Source organism: Orycteropus afer, unplaced genomic scaffold (assembly GCF_000298275.1).
Source record: "Orycteropus afer afer isolate SDZICR_OR568_19922 unplaced genomic scaffold, OryAfe1.0 scaffold00082, whole genome shotgun sequence".
NCBI classification, from domain to species: Eukaryota; Metazoa; Chordata; class Mammalia; order Tubulidentata; family Orycteropodidae; genus Orycteropus; species Orycteropus afer.
In genome coordinates, this window is record NW_006921669.1 from 10,110,121 (window position 1) to 10,133,855 (window position 23,735).

Here is a 23,735-nt window from a genome sequence, read left to right on the forward strand (position 1 = left end):
AACAACAACAACAACTGTGAGCAGCTGGGTAGCTGCCTTCGGGGTGTGGTCTGCTTCTGCTATATAGGGAGAAGTTTTGAGAAAGCCCTCAGCAGCTTTTTGGCACATGGACCCCGCATGTAGCCAAATCTTCAGTTAGCGGCCTGCCATGTTTCCTGCCAATCTTGGGACTGTCTCTGGACTTGAACTGGTAGCCTGTCATGTTGTGCGGTAATATTGGGACTATGCCATTTTATTTGTCAACCTTGGGCTTACTAGTCTCAGCAGCCAGCAGCTGCCTGAGTGAAGATAAGCCTCCAGCTTCAGTGAGTCAGAGCTGAAGCCCAAGATCGAGGGGCTTTCACCCAGCCCCTAGCACTTGGCACTTTGAACTTGGGCTTCCAGCCTCCCAAACTGTAAGAGAGTAAATCCCTATTTGTTAAAGCCGTCCATTTGTGGTATTTTCTGTTAGAGCAGCACACGAGATAACCAGGACAGGAGGGATGTGGGATTTTTCTCACCAGTAGCTGGTGGTGCTTTCTCCGGCCCTTGTGGACCCTCCTGGGCAGGGGCTACCAGTCATTCCTTCACCTGCAGAGATTCAAATGACTAGTTGGGAAGACTGATTCCTGTCACCAGAAAGAGAGACAATGCTGAAGGAGATACAGGAAAATCTTTGAATTCTGAGGTTCCTACTACATTTCCTTATAACTGGGCATTCTTTTTTCCACTCCTTCAAATCTCCTAGAATCTCTGGAATCTGAGCCTTGAATTTAGACCTGCCGTGTGTTTGTCTCTTGTGGTAGCTCGTAGCTTCTAGATACCAATATGGAGAGGGGGAAAAGAGGTGAGGTATTAGAATCAGCCAGGCCTTGAGTCAAGTCCTGACTCTTCCACTTACCTTGCAGAGGAAAAGTAGACATTGGGCACTCAAAAAAATAGCTATTATGATTATTTACATACCCACAATTATCTTCCTCCATCTCTGATTCTTTATACTTATACTGTCCCTGCTTGTTTAAATACACCCATTCTCAGAGCTTGGTCTCTGCTTCAGACTCTCATCTGACAATTGACCCCTGGCTGCTCCTGCCCCAGCTCTGAAAATAACGTGAATTACAGTTTTAACGTACAAAGATCTATGGTCGAGAGATGCAGTTAAGTACCAAGGTAATTCCCTTCTAAATAGAAAATGACCACCACGAGTATTTTTATGCCGCAGTCTTTCATTTTAGTGAGATCTTTTTTATTATTATTATTTATTCCTTCAGGACATGTAAGAAAATAGAAAAAAGGAAATTGAAATAGCAAGCTAAGACTGTGTGGTGCTCAGTTGTTAAAAGCAGGCAGGTTAAAGGTATCTCTAATAAAGGAGAAAACAAACAAACAAAAACACCAAACTCACTGCCATTGGGTTGATTGAACTCACGGCGACCCCTCCTTGGGTTTCCAAGGCACTATCTCTATGGAAATAAGTTGTCCAACCTTCCTTCCAAGAGGTGGCTGGTGGATTTGAACCACCAGCTTTCTGGTTAGCAGGCAAATGCCTTAGGCACTATGCCACCAGAGCTCCTAATTAAGGAGAAAACAAGGGCTGAAGAGTAATATGGCCACCGCTGATTGCCTCGCTCCCCTATGCCACACAGTACAAGAGGGGCTTTTGCTTTACCCACTGCAGACACCCTCTGAGTTATAGGTACTATTATTGTTCTCATTTTACAGCTGAAGTAACTTGGCCCCTAGAAAGATTATGGTACTTGCCTCAGTGATGCAATCTGTAAGTGGTGATGCTGGAACTCAGACTTAGTTTTGCTTGGTACAGTATGCTGGGTCTAGAACCTTCCTGCAAGAGCTTCTCCAAGTCTGTGTCACAGCAGAGTCTCTTGTCAGTCCTTGGGCTAGTCTGTCTCAAATCAGAAGAGTTAAGCTAAGTTATAAGAAAAAGTGATTCAGATAATAAAAATGCTGCTTAAAATAGACTGTGAAAAATATACTTATTGAAAATAACACAACAAAATAGCAATAGCTGATTTATAAGTAACTAATTTACTCCTCACAAGAACCTTATGAAGTAGATACTATTATTTATTGCCATGGTGCAAATGAGCCAACAGAAGCAAGGGGAGTTAAGAATGCTGCTCACGTTCACACAGTAAGTGGCTGAGACAGGATTTAAATCAAGGACTATTGTTCCAAGGACTCCCTAAACCAAAAAAATCAAACTCACTGCCATCAAGTCGATTACAACTCATAGCGACCCCCATTGGGTTTCCAAGACGGTAAATCTTTACGGAAGTAGATTGCCCCATCTTCCTTCCACAGAGAGGCTGAAGGGTGCTCTTGAGTGCTACCTGAAAGGCTGGCAGTTTGAACCCACCTAGAAGTACCTTAGAAGACAGGTCCAAAGATCTGCTTCTGAAAGGCCACAGCCTTAAAAATCCTTTGGATTTTCTACTCTGCACACATGGGGTTGCCATGACTGGAAATCAACTCAATGACAACTAACAACATCATTGTTCCAGAGTCCATGCTTTGAATCACTATTCTAAACGAACTGCTGACTTAATTTTACCCCTGTTATGGATTGAATTGTGTCTCCAAAAAATATGTGTTGTAAATTCTACTATGCCAGTGATTGTAATCCCATTCGAGAGTAGGATTTTCTTTGTTATGTTAATGAGACCATATTAGTATAATACTGTGAAGAACACACTCTGCATTTCTCAAGCTGAAAGAACTCAAGAAAAAATTCAAGACTTGAGTTGCAGTTTTGAAAGATTCTATGGGCAAATATTGAATGATGCAGGAAACATCAAAAGAAGATGGAAGGAATACACAAACTCACTGTACCAAAAAGAATTGGTCGATGTTCATCCATTTCAAGAGGTGGCATATGATCAAGAACCAATGGTATTGAAGGAAAAAGTTGAAGTTGCACTGAAAGAAGTGGCAAAAAACAAGGCTTCGGGAATTGACGGAATACCCATTGAGATGTTTCAACAAACGGATGCCACACTGGAGGCACTCAGTGGCTATACCAAGGAATTTAGAAGACAGCTGCCTGGGCAACAGACTAGAAGAGATCCGTATTTGTACCTATTCCAAAGAAAGGTGATCCCACAGAATGTGGAAATTATCAGATAATATCATACGCAAGTAAAATCTTGCTGAAGATAATTTTAAAATGGATGTAGCAGTATATTGAATGGGAATTTCCAGAAATTCAAGCTGGATTCTGAAGAGGATATGAAATGAGGGATATCATTGCTGATGTCAGATGGATCATGGCTGAAAGCAAAGACTACCAGAAAGATGTTTACTTGTGTTTTACTGACTATGCAAAAGCATTCAACTGTGTGGATCATGACAAATTATGAATAACATTGAGAAGAATGGGAATTCCAGAACACTTGATTGTGCTCATCAGGAACCTGTGCGTAGACCAGGAGATTGTTGTTTGAACAGAACAAGGGCATACTGCATAGTTTAAAATCAGGAAGGAAGTGTGTCAGGGTTGTATCCTTTCACCATACTTATTCAGTCTGTATGCTGAGCAAATAATCCAAATAATCCGAAGCTGGACTATATGAAGAAGAACATGGCATCAGGATTGGAGGAAGACTCATTCACAACCTGTGATATACAGACAACACAACCTTGCTTGCCCTGAAGCACTCACTGATGAAGATTAAAGACTACAGTCTGCAATATGGATTACACCTCAACATAAAGAAAATGAAAACCCTCAACTGGACCAATAAGCAGCTGACAATAAATGGAGAAAAGATTGATGTTGTCAAACATTTCATATTACTTGGTTCCACAATCAGCACCAATGGAAGCAGCAGTCAAGAAATCAGATAACATACTGCACTGGACAAAGCTGCTATAAAAGACCTCTTTAAAGTGCTGAGGAGCAAAAATGTCTCTTTGAAGACTAAGGTGCACCTAACCCACGCCATGATATTTTCAGTTGCCTCATATGCATGTGAAAGCTGGACAGTGAATAATGGAGATCAAAGAAGAGTTGATGCTTTTGAGTTGTGGTGTTGATGAAGAATAGTGAAAGTACCTTGAACTGCCAGAAGAACGAACAAATCTGTCCTGGAAGAAGTGCAGCAGAAATGCTCCTTGGAAGCGAAAATGGCCAGATTTCATCTCGCCTACTTTGGTCATGTTGTCAGAAGGGACCAATCCTTGGAAAAAGATACCATGCTTGGTAAAGTGGAGGGTCAGTGAAAAAGGGGAAGGCCCTCAGTGAGATGGATTGATACAGTGGCTGCAATAATGGGCTCAGGTATAGCAAGGATTGTGAGGCTGGCACAGGACTGGGCAGTATTTTGCGTTGTGCATAGGGTCACTATGAGTCGGAGACTACTCAACAGCACCTAACAACAACGAAACATTAATAAAGGTATGTCTTGAGTCGATTTCTTTTGCGATAAAAAGTGCAGACTAGGCATAGAGAAGTGAGCAGAGATGGGGAAGGTCAATGCCATACTACATGAAGGTCGCCAAGGACCTAAGGAATAGACACTGAAGAGACAAGGACCTTCTCCCAGAACCGACAGAGAGGGAGAGCCTTCCCCTAGAGCTGGCACCCGGAATTCAAACTTCCAGCCTCCTAAACAGTGAGAAAATAAATGTGTTTGTTAAAGCCACCCACCTGTGGTATTTCTGTCATAGCAGCACTAGGGAACTAAGGCACCTCCCTCTGTACTTTAATTTCTTTAACTCCTAATATAAAATGTGTCTTCTTTTCAAGCCATAGTGAGAGGTCAGAAGCAGCAATGACCTGCCCTTCCACTGTGTTCACGTCTGAGATGTCACCCCTGTGGTTAAGACGTCCGGGATGCTATGGAGCAAAGTTGGCTGTGGGTTGATTCTCCTTTGACTTTCTGCCCCACCCCTGGAGCACTTCACTGTTAGACCACAGTGAACTCACAGTGACCAACCACCTTTCTATCTGGAGTTAAATAAAGTGCTGTTACTACACTCACAGGAGCCCAATGTCCATCTTATCCCTGCATTTTCTGCATCCTCAGTTCCCTTCTCAGAACTTACTCCTCGAGTTGGCCTCTTGTGTCTGGGCTTCTGTACTCTGGCTCGTCTCACCTCTATCCCAACAGAAATTTTCAGCCATGATTTCCCATCTTTATTCTTTTGTATTTTAGATTTCATGTTCCAAGCTTCCTGTCCTTGAGCCATATTACTTTAGATTCTCTAGCAATGGGATTATTTTTGCAGAACTTTTAAAAACCTGCTACCTTAAGTATACCTGTCTCACTTCCATAAGGCCCAGGACCTCTTCTTTTCTGACCTAATTGCACTAACTGAAACCAGGTTGTTCCCTGAGGAACCTTCTGCACTTCTCTCAAGTGGAGGTTCCCACAGCCCTTATGCCATTAGAGCTGGGGGTGGGGTTTGTGCTTCTCTAGTAGCTCCTTTGAAGCTTGTCCCATCACTGCTTCCAAACACTTAATTGCATACATCCCATTTCTGATTCCTTCCCCCTGAATTCCCAGCTCCCTTAGTCTATTACCCTCTACTCCAAAAATTCTCTGATCTGCTGAGACCTGCAGTTAATGCTACCACTTTGTTCAATGGTGATCACCTCCCTCATCTCCTTACGGTTCTTCGTACCTAACTTACATTTCCTTTTATGCACACATATACCCCCACACACACACATATCCTGAACACTCATGCTTTTATCTCCCTCCCTCCGTTGTTTTCTCATACTTACCTGGATAAGATATAACATTGGTTAAATTCAATTCAGTGCTCTGTCTGCTCCAGTCATGCACCTGGCCAGCAAAATGAGGCTGAAACACACAGACACATACACACACACACACACACACATACACCTGTGTCTTAACCTGGTGACTACAACTTTGACAAATCCTTGTACATTCCCCAAGGCAACTGGCCATGCTGGTGTGTGAATGCATCATTCCCATTCCTCTCTCAGGACTTCTGTCGTCTATTACTACTTCCTGGAACACTCTTCTAGGTCTTCACATGGCTCCCCTCCTTACTTCATTTAGATTTCACCTCCTCATAGAGGTCTTCCTTGCTGCCCCTCTCTGAAATAGCACTTCTCACCACTCGTGATCCCTCTTCACCGTCTCTAATATACTGCTTAGCACTTATACCTCCTTGTTATGTTACATATTCATCTCCTTTTTAAGTAGCCTTTCCTTTCCATGAGGGGAAGGACCCTATCTAGTTTGTTGCTTTATGCCTAGTGCCTGCAACAGCCTTGGCTCAAATTATGTACTTAAAAAGTGCCTGTGGGATGACTGAATTATTTTTGTCCAGTACTGTAAATTCTAAAATAACATGGTCACTCTTCTGAAAGATTTTATCATACTCTTGTACAATTTCCTGCTGGTAGAACCAGACTAGAATATTGGCTTCTTTTTCCTTTTACATCCTAAGAAATAAAACTCTCAGGTAGTTAAAACCAAAAAACAAATGCACTGCCATCGAGTCAGTTCCAACTCATAGCGACCCCTCCTTGAGTTTGCTAGGTGGTATCACTACGGAAGTAGATTGTCCAACCTTCTGAGGAGTGGTTGATGGTTCAAACCCACCTGGTTAGCAGTCAAATGCCTTAGACACTATGCTACGGGAGCTCCTCCCTCAGCTAGTTAAGTTAGGTAGTAATACAAGCTCCTACTTCCTTTGAACAGAATGAGACTGCCAGCAGACATGTAGTTAGTGCTAGGCTGGGAATCTGTAACAGGAGATAATCAACCTTATTTCTTTCTCAAATGGAATGTCTGTACTGTGGAACTACAACATTGTCACCTCATACATCACCCTGATGCTTTGTACCATGCATTCGTTATCAGGGTTACAAATTTCACCCAGGTGTGCACCTTCTTGTCTTACTATAATTAATTAAAACTTACTGCCATCGAGTTGGATCCCACTCATAGTGACCTCTCCTTGGGTTTCTGAGGTGGTATCACTGTGGAAGTAGATTGCGCAACCTTCCTTCTGAGGAGTGGCTGGTGGGTTTGAACCCTAGCCTTCTAGTTAGCAGTCAGTTGCCTTAGGCACTATGCCACCAGAGCTCCTTTGTGGTAATAGTGTTTACAACCAAACATGACTTCATCATGTTCTGGGATCAGAAAATATTTGAGTCTTGAAGTGTGTATTAGCACTTAGCCTAATATTCAGCAACTGCTTTTTAGTTCAATTATTCTCTCTGCCCAGCAGCCCAGCACATAGTAAGTGCTCAATAAATAATAACCTTCCGTTATTATTATTAGAAAAAAAGAGTGATGTAATTTGGTTGCTTCCTGAAAGAGAGTATGACTTAGCAGTGAAAGAGAAAAATTGGTGTGTTCTCTGCCGTTCCTTTTGATTCCTCACGGAACTTTGGGAGATCATTTAATCATCCCATCTGGCACTGTGCCTGCATGCAAGAGAAGGATGACCTCTTTCTCTGGAAGTTTCAGGACTTAATGAAAATAAGATACATTGAGTCGTCTGAGGAAAAAGTGAGAAGAATAAAATATTTTTGAGTCATGCTTACTCAGTTCTTTAGAGTATTAGCCTAACCATGGAGTCAAGACTTGAGATCATAATTTGTGCCCTTTTCTGAAGAGAAATATCATCAGAGAGTTGCTAGCCAAGGTAGGAGAGTTAAAGAGGAAAGCTATAGTCCTGAAGAGCAGGCATTCTCATGGGAAGTTGAGTGATGACAGTAATATTGCAGCTTCACTAAATCCTGTGAGCAAAAAAAAGTATAGGTAGAGGTCCGATAACCTGACCTATCCCATAACGTAGGATGTATGAGTCTAGCCAAAGGATTTTGCTTTTTTCTTTTTCCTTTTTAGAATTACGAATATTGTAGCGCATCTGTGCTGTGCTACCCAGATTCCTCCTTTAGGGCTGAGCCTCTCATTTTCACAGCTCTTTGCTGAACAAAGCTGCCTCACAGAAGCTTATGACGCCTCCCTAGAGGCAGCCCACTTTCATGGGGAGGTCCCAGGGCCTGAACCCCTTGTCTGAAGAGTCATCCCACTCAGGCTGCTTCCCAGACCAACTTCTTCCCCTGCCCATCCTGCTTCTCTCACCCCACGGCCATACCCGAGGGCTCTTCCCAGTAAGTCTGCTGCACACGAAGCTTGGAGTCTCACAGTCAGTTTCCTAGAGAACTTGACCTACAATACGTACTATGTCTGCATTCGAAGGAGCACTCATTGTAACAGTTTCCTATTTTATGAATGTCATCCATTTTTAATGATCATGATACCTTAAGTGAATTTTCCCATTGACTTTTGGGTGGGTTACCTATGCCATGTTCTATGATAGGAGGCTTATTTCTCAAATGAAAGTAATTTGAAGGCCCCCAGAATAGGGGAAATGTTCTGAGGAATTAAGGTTGGTTACAGTTTCAGTATTATGCTCCATGATCATTCCCAAAACAACAGAAAAAGATGGCAGCCAGTTAACACATGCTGGCCACTGTGTTAAGAGTTGGCTTGTGTAGGGAGACCGAGCAAGGAAACAGCCAGGATTTCCCTCCCTGGTGGTACCTGTGTTTGTGCTTTGCCTCTTTTCATTTACTTGCTGTCCTTTTTAAAGAAAACATAGTGCACCGGATGTGTGCAGTGGGCCACACCCAGTGACGGAAGGCTCCCGGAAGGCTTAATCTGTTAGATAATTAGTAGGATGAAGAGAGAGTTGATAAAGCAGCATGAGTAAGACCAGGGAAGTATTATTACAGAGACTTCAGCCATTAATTTTCAGTCATTCTGAAAAAAGGCGCTTTGGGGAAAAAACTATTTGGAGAGGGATTTTATTCACTTTTACATACAGCATTTTCTAAAGCAAGCTCTGATGAGGTTATTGAGTTCATATGATCAGATGTTTGGGGAAGAGGCCCAAAAGGGATGCTATGCGAATAAATTATGTTTGTCTACACACAGGACTCCACACGTCAGGCAGGTCGTGGACAGGGGCAACAAGTCCTATCCTAAGGGTTCCGCAGAGCCCAGGCATGGCTGAGATGACTGTGAGGACCCCATGGCCCTGCTATCCTTCCAGTAGCATCCTCTGCCCATGCTCTTTCCTTTCTCTCTCTCTTTTTTTTTTTTAACCCTCTTAGTCATCTACTTAATTATAAAATTAAGGAAAATTTAACCCAGCAAATACTGGTGAGACTGCTAGCAGGCAAAGCGGCTTCCCAGGCCACACACAGAGACGAACACAAGAGTACACCTAGGAACCATTTCTAAGCATGTTCATCCATAAAATATTCCTCTCTTTGCTGTGTAAGCAGAAAGCTTTCAGTAGCAGATGTATCTTTTTAATGGCTTTTGCCCCTGAACTTTCCTCCACTTGCATTAATCAGTTATCATCCCTTCCACAATGGTCTAAAGTCTAAACTTGAAACTGGGTTCCAAATTTAATGCACATACAGTGGAATACTAGCCCCAGGGTTTATGACTGGATCTAAGAAAATGGAAGCACATGAGAGGGAAAAATAAGAAAAGATCTTGGCACGTAAGCCTTCCTTACTGTCCTGCAATGATTAACAAAAACAAAGTTGGAGGGAGGGAAAGAACCATATGAAATTGATATTCAATTTAAAGCCTACTAAGGATTTGTTTAAGGAGCTCTCGTGGTGTAGTGGGTAAGGCATTTATCCGTAAAGATTCACAGCCCCGGAAAGCCAGTGTGGGACACTATGAGTCAGAATCGACTTGCCGGCAGTGAGTTTGTTTTGGTTTAGAAGCATTTGTTTAAGGAACTCTGGTGGCGCATAGCAGGTAAGGCATTTGGCTGCTAACCAGAAGATCAGTGGTTCAAACCCACCAGCTGCTCTGTGGAATGAAGACGGGGCAATCTACTTCCATAAATGTTTACAGCCTCAGAAACCCAATGGGGGTTGCTATGAGTCGAAATTGACCCGATGGTAGTGAGTTTGGTTTGGTTTTTGAAGCCTTTGTTTAAGTAGCTCTGATAGCAAAGTGTCTAAGACATTTGCCTGTCAACCAGAAGGTGGGAGGTTCAAACCCACTAGTTGCTGTATGGAAAGAAGATGGGGCAATCTACTTCCATGACGATTTACCACCTTGAAAAGCCAAGGGTGTGGCTATGAGTCAGGATTGACTTGATGGCAGTGACTTTGGTTTGGGTTTAGTTTAAGACTTTCTTTACCTTTTTTTTTCAATCACTGAAAAAGGAATATATGTAATGGTTTTTAAAAATGCCAACATTTCAAGAGGGGATTCAGTAAAAAGCAAGCCTTCTGCTCATGTAATAATCACTATTACCAGGTTTTTGGTTCTTCTTTGGAAATTTTCTATGCAAAGGGGTAGTTCTGTGACACTCGACCACAGCAACCGCAGACATGTTTATGTGTATATATCTCTTTCAACTTAATACAAGTCAGAGCAGACCATAGACGTTGTCTTGTATCTTGCTTTTTGTGTTTAATATACCTTTTTCACATCAACACATGTTGATCTGCCTCTTTGATTTTAGCGTGTGTCTCACTGCCCTTGGCTTCACTGCCTGACCCTGCGTCTCTGTTAGAGAGAAGTTCGGGGACAGATGAAATGTGTACTTCCTAAAGTCAGTGTGGGAACTGCTTCTGCTACTACAAGCCAAAGGAGAATTGTCGTAGCTGCATGCTACATGGAGATGCTGAAGATCTGAAACCATTCCAGGTGTTTTCCTCCGATGGATATGCAGCCCACCATGTGTGCCCTTGACCCCGTTCCCTTTTTCTGCTCTGTTACTGCCTCTATTTTAATATTTGACTACCTCTCTATCCTGAAACATAGCAGTAGGCACCCAACAAGGAGTAGCTCTGTATATGGTGCTAATTGTCATTTGGAAAGCCTGTGAGGACAAGCTGCTAGTAGAGCCATAGACTTTCTCAGCGACAGATCGCTGAGAGCCAGGTACGGCTTAGAAGATTCCAAGGGCTGCCCTGCCCTTTGGCAACAGCATGTTAACAGAGAGCAGCTCTGTTTTTGCTGAGGTTGCTGCTTTTTCCTCCTGCCTAACAGCCCATACTGCCATGTGGATCTGTGTGATTCCCTGAATCTGATTCTGCGTTGGCATAGGACATAAGGTTTCATGGAGATAATATTCTATCTGATAGCACTATTCAAGCTCTCAAAGACACACATTTCTGTTGCGAATATACAGGGCAATACATACACCAATCCTACCATTTCTGCGTGTATAATTTGCTGATATCGATTCCATTCTTAGTTGTGCAACCATTCTCACCCTCCTTCTTTGAGTTGTTCCTCTGCCATTAACATGAACTCAATACTCCCTAAGGGTCTTTTCTAATCTTTCAAGTTTCTGTTTTCAATTTGATCCCAAATAGATTTTAAAAGAGTTACTAATGCCCAAGGCAGACATTCTCTACTAGTTAAGTTAAACTACTGTTTGGTTTTAGGAAGACTTCACAGGCGATTTTTGGTTTAAGGTTTAAAGATTGTCTCAAAGCAATAGTTTCAGGGTTTCATCCAGCCCCCAGAAGTCTGGAGTCCATGAGAATTTTAAATTCTGTTCTTTATTTTCTCCCTTTTGGTCAGGATTCTTCTATAGAATCTTTGATCAAAACGTTCAGTCACAGTAGCCAGGCACCCTTTGGTTCTTCTGGTCTCATGGCAGAGGATACAGTTGTTCATGGGGGCAATTAGATACACATTTTAAAGATGCTTGAATTTGAAATTCTGTGACAAATTGGATATAGAGGAGTGCTTAAAGAAAATTGAGGCTTGGAGTTTCATTTGCAGTCAAGTCATTTGGACCTGAGGAAGAATATCTAGGCTTCATAGTAAGATTGCTTCCAAATTCTATTATCAGAATTCTTGAAATTAGAAAGGCTACTCTGTAGCCGTTGTTGTGGAAACTTCACAAGACACAGGAGAGTTGTTACAAGCTGGCAGGAATTTGCCTGTTACCCATAGGACTGGTGATGGAGAAATCAGGCTGTACTTTGAGTAGTGCTCATGGGTCACAGTGAACTGAAAGCAACAGGAAAGGTGATAGATACTGTGGAGGATGGAGACCCCTTGCAAAGGTTGTGCCAATCTTTGCGTCATCGATGGGTTTTGCAGAAAAGTAGCCATGTTACCCACTGGCAGCTTTGTAATCGTTATGTTATTTTTATATAAAGAGGGAAAATTAGCAACAAGCAAACTGGCATCAGGGACTTCTCAAAAAAAAAAAAAAAGAAGAAAGAAATGAAATCCCTAGGGCATAGCTCTGGTAGCATAGTGGCTAAGACACTTGCCTGCTAACCAGATGGCTGGCGGTTCAAACCCACCAGCCACTCCTCGGAAGGAAGGTTGGGCAATCCTACTTCCGTAGTGATAACTGCTTGGGAAACCCAAGTAGGGGTCGCTATGAGTCGGGGCCGACTCGACGGCACAGAACAACAACAGGGCATAGGCTGAGACATCCTTATTCATACTTACATTTGCAACTCCATGTGCCTTAGACAGAGGAGCTCTGGTGGTGCAGTGCTTGAGGCATTTGACTACTAACCAGAAGGTTAGTGGTTCAAACCCACCAGACCCTCTGCGGAAGGAAGATAGGGCAATCTACTTCCATGAAGATTTACCGCCTCAGAAACCCAGTGGGGGTCTCTATGAGTCAGAATTGACTTGATGACAATGAATTTGGTTTTTTGGTTTGGTGCCTTATACATATCATGAAAACTCTTATTCATAGTGATGATTATGGAATATTAACACAATATTGAACAATGTTCACTATAATATATGTAGGGTCACAATGAGTCAGACTCGACTTGGCAGCAGTGGGATATTACAGTGTGGCTGAGAAGCAGAGAGATGGATTTTAAGCAATTTTGTTTTAATTATTAAAAATGCCCTCAAATCGCAAAGTCTTGGTCCTTGTGGGATTAATGTTTAGCTTTCTGGGAAACTTCCATCCAGAATGATTCATTCGGAGAGCCGGGCAGGTTTCACTGGATGGTAATTACTTCCACACATCTGTAACAAGTCAAATATGTTCTCTCATTCAGAGCTGGGTCCTTACTTCTGTTACTTATCATAGTCTGTGATTGGTATAATAATCATAGCAGAGAGTCATTTATTATGTGGGATCTATTAACATTTGATTCCTCATTAAGAATATTGCCAAAGCTGCACTTTCATTCTTTCTGCTGACAGCTAGTTTTCACAGTGCTTCTTGATTTAGTTTTATGGTGAAAGTTCTAGAAATAAGTGTTTTAATTTAAAGTTGACTCACTATAACAGATTTTACCAATCGTTGGAAAAAGAGCACTGTGAGTCCCGGATAGGGAAAGGTTTGCGGGTGTCTGCTGCGGATGATTCGCACCACGTGCTGAGGAAGGTTGCACAGTGACCCCCTACGTGCCGCCCTTGTCAGGGTCATCTGAGCATCTGACGAGGTGCTGAGAGTCCCAGTCGTGTCCAGGAAGAGTGTGAAGGGCTGACAAGGGACCTGGACTTCCTGGAGTACCCTGGTTTTCCGGTCTGGCCTGCTGCCCGCCCTCCTGATCCCTTCTTAGACTCCATTCACACTAACTTCCAGCAGTTTCCCAAATAATCGTCATGCCTTCACACCTCCATGTTCATGCTCTCCCTTCTGCTAGAAACCCCCACGCTCCCTATTACCAGGCGAACTGCACAGGTCATCCTCTGCACACTCTAGCATCCTCTAGCATACTCCCGGAAGGTGCTGCCCCAGGGCTCTGGGCATCTTACAGACCATCAACAGTTCTCTCTTAGAGACTGAATTTCTCAATCAATTCATTTCAAGCCATTGTCAGAGATTTTTAAAATATCACCCCTGCCCTCAAGGAGCTTACTTTGAATTGAGTATATTCTTCTGAAGAAACAGAACAATTCCAAAGTGCGACTGGGCAAAATGACATAGTGATAATAACTGATAATAAAAATAAATAAAGTGACTGTTGAGTTGATTCTGACTCATGGCAGCCCCATGTGTGTCAGAGTGAAACTGCACCATAAGGTTTTCAGTGGCTGACTTTTCAAAAGTAGATTATCATGCCCTTCTTCCAAGGTGCCTCTGAGTGTACTTGAACCACCAAACTTTGAGTTAGCAGGTGAGTGTGTTAACTGTACCACCCAGGAACTCCAGCCGATATTTACTAGTACTTAGTATGTTCTCAGGAGCTCTGGTAGCATAGTGCCTAACGCACTTACTTGACTGCTAACCAGAAGTCTGGCGGTTCCAACTCACCAGCCGCTCCTGGGAAGGAAGATGGGGCAATCTACTTCCGTAGTGATACTGCCTCGGAAACCCAAGGAGGGGTTGCTATGAGTCGGGTCCGACTCGAAGGCACATAACAACAAGTACGTTCTCAGCATTTTTCTAAGACACGCACACACGCACACTGCTTAAGTCCTCATAACCAACAGTATGAGGAAGGTGTTTTTAGCTCCATTTTACAGATGAGAAAGTTGAGACACTGGCAGGGTGAGTGATTTGACCACACTTGGATGAGAGAGCAGGCCCTTGAACCCAGGCTGCCAGAGGCTGTTCTCTTAACCATTATGTTGTACTTCCTCTCAGTGGTTACCAAAGGAAAAGTGACTTTCTCCTAATCACTGAGAGGAGAACAGTGTAGTCCTAGAGTGGCTCAGGATGAGCCAGGATGGCTTCCTGGGGGAGGAGAGTTCTGGGTCTGATCATTCAGAAATAGCAGACCTTGGCATGCAGTCTCGGTGGATGCACTAACCTGAACCAAAGCAAGGGCTGGGCAGAAAACAGGTGGGAAGTCAATTGATTGGCCAGGTGCATTTGTCTCAACCTTTTGGAGGTAAGAAAAATGGCCCAGTTTTGAAATTCGTACGTAAAGTCGAATGGTTATGCTGCTTTTTACAGTGCAGCATGGAGAAAATGACAGGCTGTTAAAACTCTAATTACAGTGATTATTGAATAGATTTTCTATTTCAAATAAAAAAATGCATCAGCAACTGACTTTTGAAGGTAATCTATTCAGAGTTACGTCCTATTAATATTCCTATTTATTGACCAACGCAGGACAAAGCATGGTTACGTAATATCTCAGAAAGAGATCGTAGTGTCCGCATTCGACTTTCTGGGACCTAAATGCCTGGGAAAATATAGGCAGAGAGACTGCTGCTACCATACCCCAACCTCGTCTACTCCCCAAATCATAACCATGCAATTAGAATAATAGCAAAACCCAACCAAGCCAGATGTTGACACTATAGATATGCACCATAAGTGTGTGTGTGTGTGTGTGTGTGTGTATCCACGTGCGTGTGCAGAGAGAGGGAGAAGGATTGAACAGATTGAATGTGGAGGCATTTCAACAACAAAAAAAGCTATTTGATGCTGTATGAAAATGAAGGGCACCCCTGGAATGTCTTCAGAACCTCACGAGCAGCATCCCGGTTCTGTGAATGTGGTGCTTTAGTCCTATACCCAGTCCCATGTGTAATACTTGATTCTTTTTGAACTTGCTTCCAATGCAGTTTAATCCTGTTTCTGAAAGTGTCCATCGCCTTAATTTCTTTTATAAATATGAATTCTTCTCCTACTGGGTAAAGCCAGCTAATGTCCTTTTTCCCTTTATTATTTCTTACAAAGCAAAAAGTAAGTAAGGGGGGAAAAGTGACTTGCACTTCCGTTTTTCCCACGTGTAAACAGTGGGAGCAAAGAGTCTCTTTTTGGGATCTGGAATCTTGATTTGTGGATCCTGTGGGATCAGCACCTTGATTAGCTGTGAGCCGAGCCATTGGACTGCCTTAACTTGATGCTGTGCGCTGAGCCACTGGACTGCCTTAACTTGATGCTCAGTAAATTAATTCCATTTTATTAATGTGACTAAAAACTAGATTTCATATCAATATAAACACTCATTAAACTGCAAATACCAAGTCATGCAAGCTGTTGAAAACGACTGCGTTTTATTTATAGATGGATTCTGATAAGAATAGCATGAAAAGCATCTTAGTAGAGAAATGTTAGCGTGATTAATGTGCATTTGTTTGCATTTTTAATATTTCACTCATATATCAGATTAGTATTTGTGCATACTGTCAGACTTTATTCTGTTCTTGTCAAAACACTTATTACTGCTGACAGGTATAACATACCCACATTAATCCTTAATTCCTTGATTCAATTTTCTAATTGCTTTCTTGGCATGCGATGGTGGCCATTTAGTCTTATGTGATGTATTCATCATGTGGTATAATGTTCTTTAAAAATTAGATGTGCCACTTAAAGTGCCTGAACGGGGGTGTGTGGGGGGGAATTACATACACACACACACTAAGCATTGGAAATCTCAAACTTCACTGTACTTAGATGAAGTATTAGACATTGGTATGTTACACATTCTGGAAGTTGCCCATATTTTATAGTCACAGAATGTTAAAACAGAAAAGGACCCTAGAAATTACCCAACCTATTCATTCATTTTCCCTTTGGTGAAACTGACCAAGTGCCATACCCCGGATCACAAAACTACATTATAGCAGAGCTAGTACTAGAACTCTGGTACTGAGCCCTGGTCAGATATGGGGCAAATATGAGTCCATAATTTTTATAACTCATAGCCCGAGTCTGTTTCTACTATTTATAGTTAAACAGAGAAGAGATTATCCATGGCTTCTTAAACTATGTTTTGCTACTGTTGTTGTTAGCAGTTTTTTTAGCTGATTCTAGAATCAGAATCAGCTCTGAGTTCTGATCCTGGATCTGCCCCCTCACTACCTGTATTACCCTAGAATGTTACCTGACCTCTCTGAACTTCACTTTCTGCATCTGTATAAAATGGGAAAGTACCAGTGTCCTCCTCATAGAGTTGCTATGTAGATAACACACAGTGATCCATACAGAAGGCTCAGCACAGCACTTGCCACATAGTAAATACTCAACAATATTGTTTTTTTGTTGTTTGTGCCATCAAGTCGTCTCTGACTCATAGTGACCTTATGTCCAACAGAATGAACACTGCCCAGTCCTGTGCTAGCCTCACAATCCCTACTATACCTGAGCCCATTGCTGCGGCCACGTGTCAATCCATCTTGTTGAGGGCCTTCCCCTCCTTCATTGACCCTCCACTTTACCAAGCATGATATCCTTCCCCAGAGAATGGTCCCTTCTGACCACATAACCAAAGTAGGTGAGATGAAGTCTGGCCATTCTGACTTCTAAGAAGCATTCCAGCCACTTTTCTTCTAGGACAGACTTGTTAGTTCTTTTAGCAGTCCATGCCACTTTCAGCATTCTTCGCCACCACTGGTAAACAGAAAGATGTTCACTTGTGTCCTATTGACTATGCAAAGGCATTTGATTGTGTGGATCATAACAACAATATACAATATTATTATTTTTCCTTTATGAATGTTGATTTATTATGTTTTATTATCCTTTTATTATATTTTTCCTTGATATTCATCTTTTTGATAGAAACTGAGTCATGCCTTACCACTTATCTCACTGTGTGCCCCTATGACATCTCACTTACTCATTCACCAGCCATATGCAGTGCACTTTGGTAGATGCCTTAGATAAGACAGACCAGGATCCAACATGATGCCTGTCTTAGTGGAGCATCAGCCCAATGGGGGGCATAATAAACATCAAGACTTTGAAATGCTTGGGGATCTCAGAGAGGAGAAGTGCATACGGAGCTAGAGAGACAAGTAAGAATACAGATCAGCCCTCATGTAGCATGTTCCAGTGGGGAGATCGGACATTTACCCAACTGTCATGTAATGTAGAAAATGAAAAACTCTAAGAGGTACAGTTACACAACTAAAGAGGGGGGTATTAAATACTTCCATTCAAGGAAGACTTCATGGAGGTGGTGACATGAAAGTTGTCTTTGAGGGATACATAAGATTAGCAAAGTTAGAGACCTGAGGGAAGGATCTCTTTGACAGTGAGAAGATTATGGGTAAAAAGATACAATTCTGGAACTCCTAGAAGATACAGATTCTGGAACCCTTGGATATAGTTGTTAGGCAGTAAAAAGTTACATTGAGGAAACATGGGACTGGTAAAGACTAAGAGGAGATAAAGTTTGGTAGTTGGGTTGACACATGAGCCTGGCATCCTTCAGGAGAATTTTGGATCAAATATATGTTCAAAAATATTTGAAATTAAAATATTTGAAAATCATTGAAATGTAATGTCTTTCAAGGAGCTCTGGTAGCATAGTGCCTAAGGCACTAACTAAGACTAACTAGAAGGCTGGCAGTTCAAACCCACTGGCCACTCCTTGGAAGGAAGGTTGGGCAATCTACTTCTGTAATGATACCACCTCGGAAACCCAAGGAGGGGTCACTATGAGTCAGGTCCAACTCCACGGCACATAACAACAACAACAACGTCCTTCATGAAGGTATATACCCTCCAGTTTACTACAGTGTCCACCACGCTCTGTTATCCTACTCCAGTAGGTAATCCAGTCTTCTTCCCTGTCAGAGGCAGCATAGCACAATGGGTAAGCATACAATCTCGGGAAATTGCCTGGATTGATGCAAATTCTGGATTTGTCAACTATTAGGTTCATAGCCTTATTTAAATTACTTAATCACTCTGATCTCATTTCTTCATCTGCAAAATGGGTATGATAGTCACTTAGTCCCTTTGTCATGGAGTTGTATGGATTCAACCCACGTAAGTATCTAGCACAGCACCAGGCACATCAAACCAAACCAAATCCACAGCCACCAGTCCATTCTGACTCATAGCAACCCTACAGAACAGAGCAATACAGAAGCAGATGCCTCATCTTTCTCCGACAGGGCAGCTGGTGGGTTCTAACCACTGACCTTTTGGTTAGCAGCTGAGTGCTTTAACCACTACACCACCAGAGATCCTTACCAGGCACATAGCACTGAATAAATACATGTTAATATTATTATTAAATTACTCACCTGGGTCTTAAAGGAGTTTGCATTTTCAGCTCTATTTTGGGACCACTGGAAGTTTTTAAGAAAGTAAGGAATACTTTTTTACCTTTCAGATCTATTGAACTGAACCCTGCTTATATTGTGTGGTAATTAAGGCTGCAAGTGTGAGTGGCTTGGCAGCTGGTTGTAGTTTTTACCCATAATGAGACTGGAATAATCGCCATGGTAGAATCTGCTGTAAGCAGTTAACCAGTCGAAGGAGAGCTGCCTTTGGGGTGTGGGCTGCTTCCAGTATATATGGAGAAGCTTTGAGAAAGGGCTCTAGCTTTTGGCACATTTTGGGTCCTGCCTTTGGCCAGTCTTCATCTCTAGCTCCTGGACTTGAACCAGTGGCCTGCTGTGTTGCCTGCTGATCTTGGAGTTATGCCACTTTACCTGTCAATCTTGGATTCATCAGCCTCAGTAGCCAGCAGCTGCATGAGGCAGGAGAAGCCTCTAGCTCGCTCCAGTGGGCCTGGAACAAGAGCCCAAGGTCAAGGAGCCTGCACCTAACCCCGAGAGCTGGCACTCTGAATTTGAACTTTGAGTCTCCTAAGCAGTGAGAGAATAAATTCCTGTTTGTTAATCCACCCATTCCTGGTATCTATTATAGCAGCACTAGAGAACTAAGACGTATTGTAGTGAGTAATAGAAGGGTAGCTGATTGTTCTGTTAAATCCTCAGCTGCTGGGGTTAGGATTTTTAGTGATAAGTCTCAGTGTGGTTTCTAGAAGCAAATCATTCATTCCTGCACTAACTCACACTTGCGAAGGTACGTGGAAGAGGAAACAGCCAACTTTGCCCATTACTGAGTGGCCAGTGACTCTTGGGACAGCAGATTCCCAGGAGAGACCCTGGGCTTCAATGGCTGGCCTCACCTTCAGAACGTGTCACTAAGAGCTTCACGTAGTCTTGAAAACTCCTTATGATTCCAGAAGTTTCTCTGGTAAATTGTTCATTTTTAATGGCTGAAAAATGGAAAGTCTTGTCTGCACTTTAACATAGAATTTTTGGCCCTCAAAATGAGAACTTAAAGATAAGAGTTTAGAAAATACTAGGGTGAACAAAATAACTCTTTCGTAACAGCGCTATGAGCTTCATAGACAAGGATGGCTAATTGTGTAATTGTCAGCGCTGCTTCCTGGCCAGGTCTAACACCCGCTTCCTATGGAACAACAAACATTCAATGCCGAGAAGGGAACCACAGTTGCTGAGTGCCGTGGGCAGACAAACCCAGACCTTATCTCTTTCACAGGCAGCCATGGAAAATGCATGATGAATTGTACCGCTCACTGAGCATGTTATGTCATTATGAAATGGTTCTGATTCATGGTTATGTGTTTAATGCTAAACAACTGACAAACCTCAGGTAGCAGAAATTTTATCATTTGTAAGGCTTTTAGTTTTCTGTTGCAAAATTCAAGTGCTATGAAGTGGCTTGTTTCTCTTTTTTATTTCAAAACCCATATTGAAACTGAGATTTGCCCCAAAACTCTTTGGAAATAATTTTGAAAATTTTGTGAATTCCTGCCAGAAGTGTCAAAGAGCTGTGTCAAGTCACTAATATTTTAAATATATAAACAATTCATATTTTTTTGCTAATATCCTTTTATGAAAATTCTTATAGCTAAATTAGGCAAAGTTGTCATTCAATTTGATTTTAAAATAGAAGTATCATAATCGCCTTTTCTATGGCTTATCAATGTAAGTCATAAAATTTTACTGTTCTAATTTTGACAATTAAGTTTTTTAATGAGGTTTTGGATACTCTGAAGAATACCAGTTAGTGCATTGGGAGCTGGAAAACAACGCCATAAAGAAAACCTTGCCCCACAGTATTAACTGCTTCCTTCGTGGATGGATATTTCTAAAATAGAGCCATCAGGGAACCCTGAATTGGTTTTCCTTTCTGTTCATATAAGCCTTGAATTGCTTTTATTTTCTGTCCCTATGTTTTAATCAATTGACCTTTACCTGCACTTTGCATTTATTAAATTAAAATAATTTTTAGTAGCTTAGAAATACAACGTTCATAGTATTTTCCTTTTGGCCTTGGAATATGACAAGCCCATTCTCTAAATATTTACATCATTGGAGAATATCCATGGACTAATGCTGATTTTGACTTAAAATTCTCAAAGAATTAAGTCTTAAATTAAGTGTAGCTTTACCATGTGAAACCATGGATCATAGAACTCTATCCAAGTATCACAGCACGGCTCACAGCATTTTCTTGGGGTATTTTTACACCCTGAGCTTCTGCCACCATGACCACTTTCACCTTTATATTGAAAACTTCCAAAATGTGTCTGTGTGGGGATAATTTTAAAACCTGAGATTTATGTCGCTATAAAGAAGAAATCCTTTATAACCACATAAAATGATTGTCACCAGAAATTTCAGTCTAATTTTTACATGAAAGGGGATATATTTTATCTTTAATGCCTCGTTAAACTTTCTGAAAACTGTAATATTCTAAAACTATTCTAGGTGAATCACTACATATGTCTGTATATCTTCTGAAAAGTTCAAATAGTAGTAGTGAAAAAGACTAAAAAAATCATTTCTTCTAATAATGAAAGCAGCAGTGTTTGTTTTCTTCCGTTAAGTTGGCCTTCCCATGGAGATGTTCCTTTGCTATTTCTGCCACATCTCACTTGTCACTCTTTGAGTGATACAGCCAAAATCACCTTCGTAGGCTAAGATGATATTCTCACTATTTTAAAGATGATAATGTCTTTGAAGACAAATCTCTGTGCCTTTGTGAGCATATGCACACACGTGTGTCTTTGTATGCATGTTTATGTGTGTGTGTTAGTGCATGTTTTTATTGTTTGCACACATATCATACACCAGATTGTGTGTGTGGTGGTTAACAGCATAGACTCTGAAACCAGCCTGCCCAAGGTTAAATCTTCACCTGCCACTTCTTCGTAGGTGAATTTGAGTAAATTGTTTCACCTCTTACTTCTGTGTTCTCATCTTTTGGGGTTGTTCTAATATTTAAATAAGTTAATATACATAAAGCACTTTGAACAATAAGCAATCCATAGTAAGTATTTATGAAATAGTTGCTGTTACTATTATTAATGGAGCTCTGGTGTCATAGTGGTTGAGATATTCAGCTGCTATCCAAAAGGTCAGTTGTTCTAACCCACCAGCTGCTCCACAGGAGAAAGATGAGGCAGTCTGCTTCCATAAGGATTTACAGCCTTAGAAACCGTATGGGGCAGTTCTGTTCTGTCCTTTAGGGTTACTATGAGTCTGAATCGACTCAATGGCAGTGGGTTTAGTTTTGGTTTTTATTACAATTACCATCATCGTCATTTTATTCCTAAAGGCATATTATTTATTGTGTTTCAGTGGATTGTTATTAAATATGTATTTCATTATCTAGGCAAAGTTCCATAAGTTTGTGGTTCAAAAACTGCACGTCCAATATCAGGCAATGCATCCATTCATGCAAATGTGGGCCTATTGCACCTGTCCTCTATGCCAGGAGATGGTGTTAAAATGACACCTGTAGGCGTGTCCCATCACTAGGAACGCACCAGCTAGCTGACTGAAACATAGATAAGGTGAAAGTTAAATTGCAGCAGCATCTTAAATATACAAACATCAAACACGTTTTCTTTTTCAGGGAGCACCCAAGCCGATAGCCATTGAACCATGTGCTGGGAACAGAGCTGCTGTACTGACGGTGTTTCTCTGTCTCCCACGGGGATCGTCGGGCGCCCCACCGCCGGGGCAGTCAGGTACGATGAACGCCAGAGGCTGCCAGCAATTAAGCAAACAGTAAAGACCTTCACACGGTTCTAATTTAGAGCACGGTAAAATTTTATTAGAACACAAACCTTTACTTAAATATCTTGATATGTACATTGCCATAAAAGCAAGCTAGCTGGTATTTTTCTCATAAACACATATTGAGTTGTGTATCTGTGTGTATGTATAGACTAGAGTAATATGCACATGTGTGTATATTCATATACAGACACTCCAATGCATTGTTATAACGACAATGAGAAATTTCACAAGCAGGACAAACAAGGGCTTGTCTCTCTGACCAGCTTCTTTTCTTTCAGTATGCAAGTCCTAGGGATGCTAAATTATAAATATAATCAGAAGTTGGCTTTGTGACTGTGGAACCAAGCTAAAGGGAATTACTTGTGTGTTTTGAATGTTAGTGGCATTGGAGGAGGGTAGCTGGAGGCAGGTATCTCAACATACTCAGTATAGGTTCTTGCTTCCAGACAAGATGGTTCATAGGCCAGGGCACCCTCCCCTCCGATGGGCACAGCCAGCCTTTGCCTTTGATTTTTCATGTTCTATGTTGAGAACATGATGTGAATTTTGGTGTAATGGTAAGTATCCTCTTAGAAGTCTTCTGATTCTGTGATAGTGTCTGCATTGTAAACATGCTCAGTGCTGAATGTGGCCTGTGCTTCAATCCTTGCACTTAAATCTCTTTCACATGTCTGTTCCTTCTACTTACATTTTCTCATTTTTCTTCTCCTCATTGTTTTCTCTTTCCAAGTCTTCATGGAAGGGATGCTTTTGAGGGCAAGGGTGATTTCAAATCTGTTTTTTTCTTCAGTTCCTCTTAAGCATAAAATAAAGTACTAGAGATCGGGCAGTTTACCAAGAACAAGACATGAAGATGAAGTCACCACCTGCTTATTTAATCTTTATTTGGTTCCCTAGTTGGCTTTGACCTTGCTCCTCACTCTCCTGGTTTGTGTTCATCCAGACACAAAAATGGAAGACCCACGACTTTATACCTTATAAGCTAAGAAATTTGCTTAAGAGATTTTT

At 41.7% G+C, this 23,735-nt stretch overlaps 1 protein-coding gene across 1 annotated transcript in view; it reads left to right on the forward strand.

Moving 5' to 3' along the window:
* The window catches only part of ATRNL1 (attractin like 1), a 664,967-nt gene extending 642,248 nt beyond the window's left edge, over positions 1-22,719 (forward strand). Inside the window, exon 28 of the mRNA XM_042781046.1 lies at positions 22,561-22,719. Coding sequence (XP_042636980.1) covers positions 22,561-22,719 — 159 coding nt within the window. The remainder of the gene's footprint in view (positions 1-22,560) is intronic.
* Positions 22,720-23,735: the final 1,016 nt, after the last annotated feature.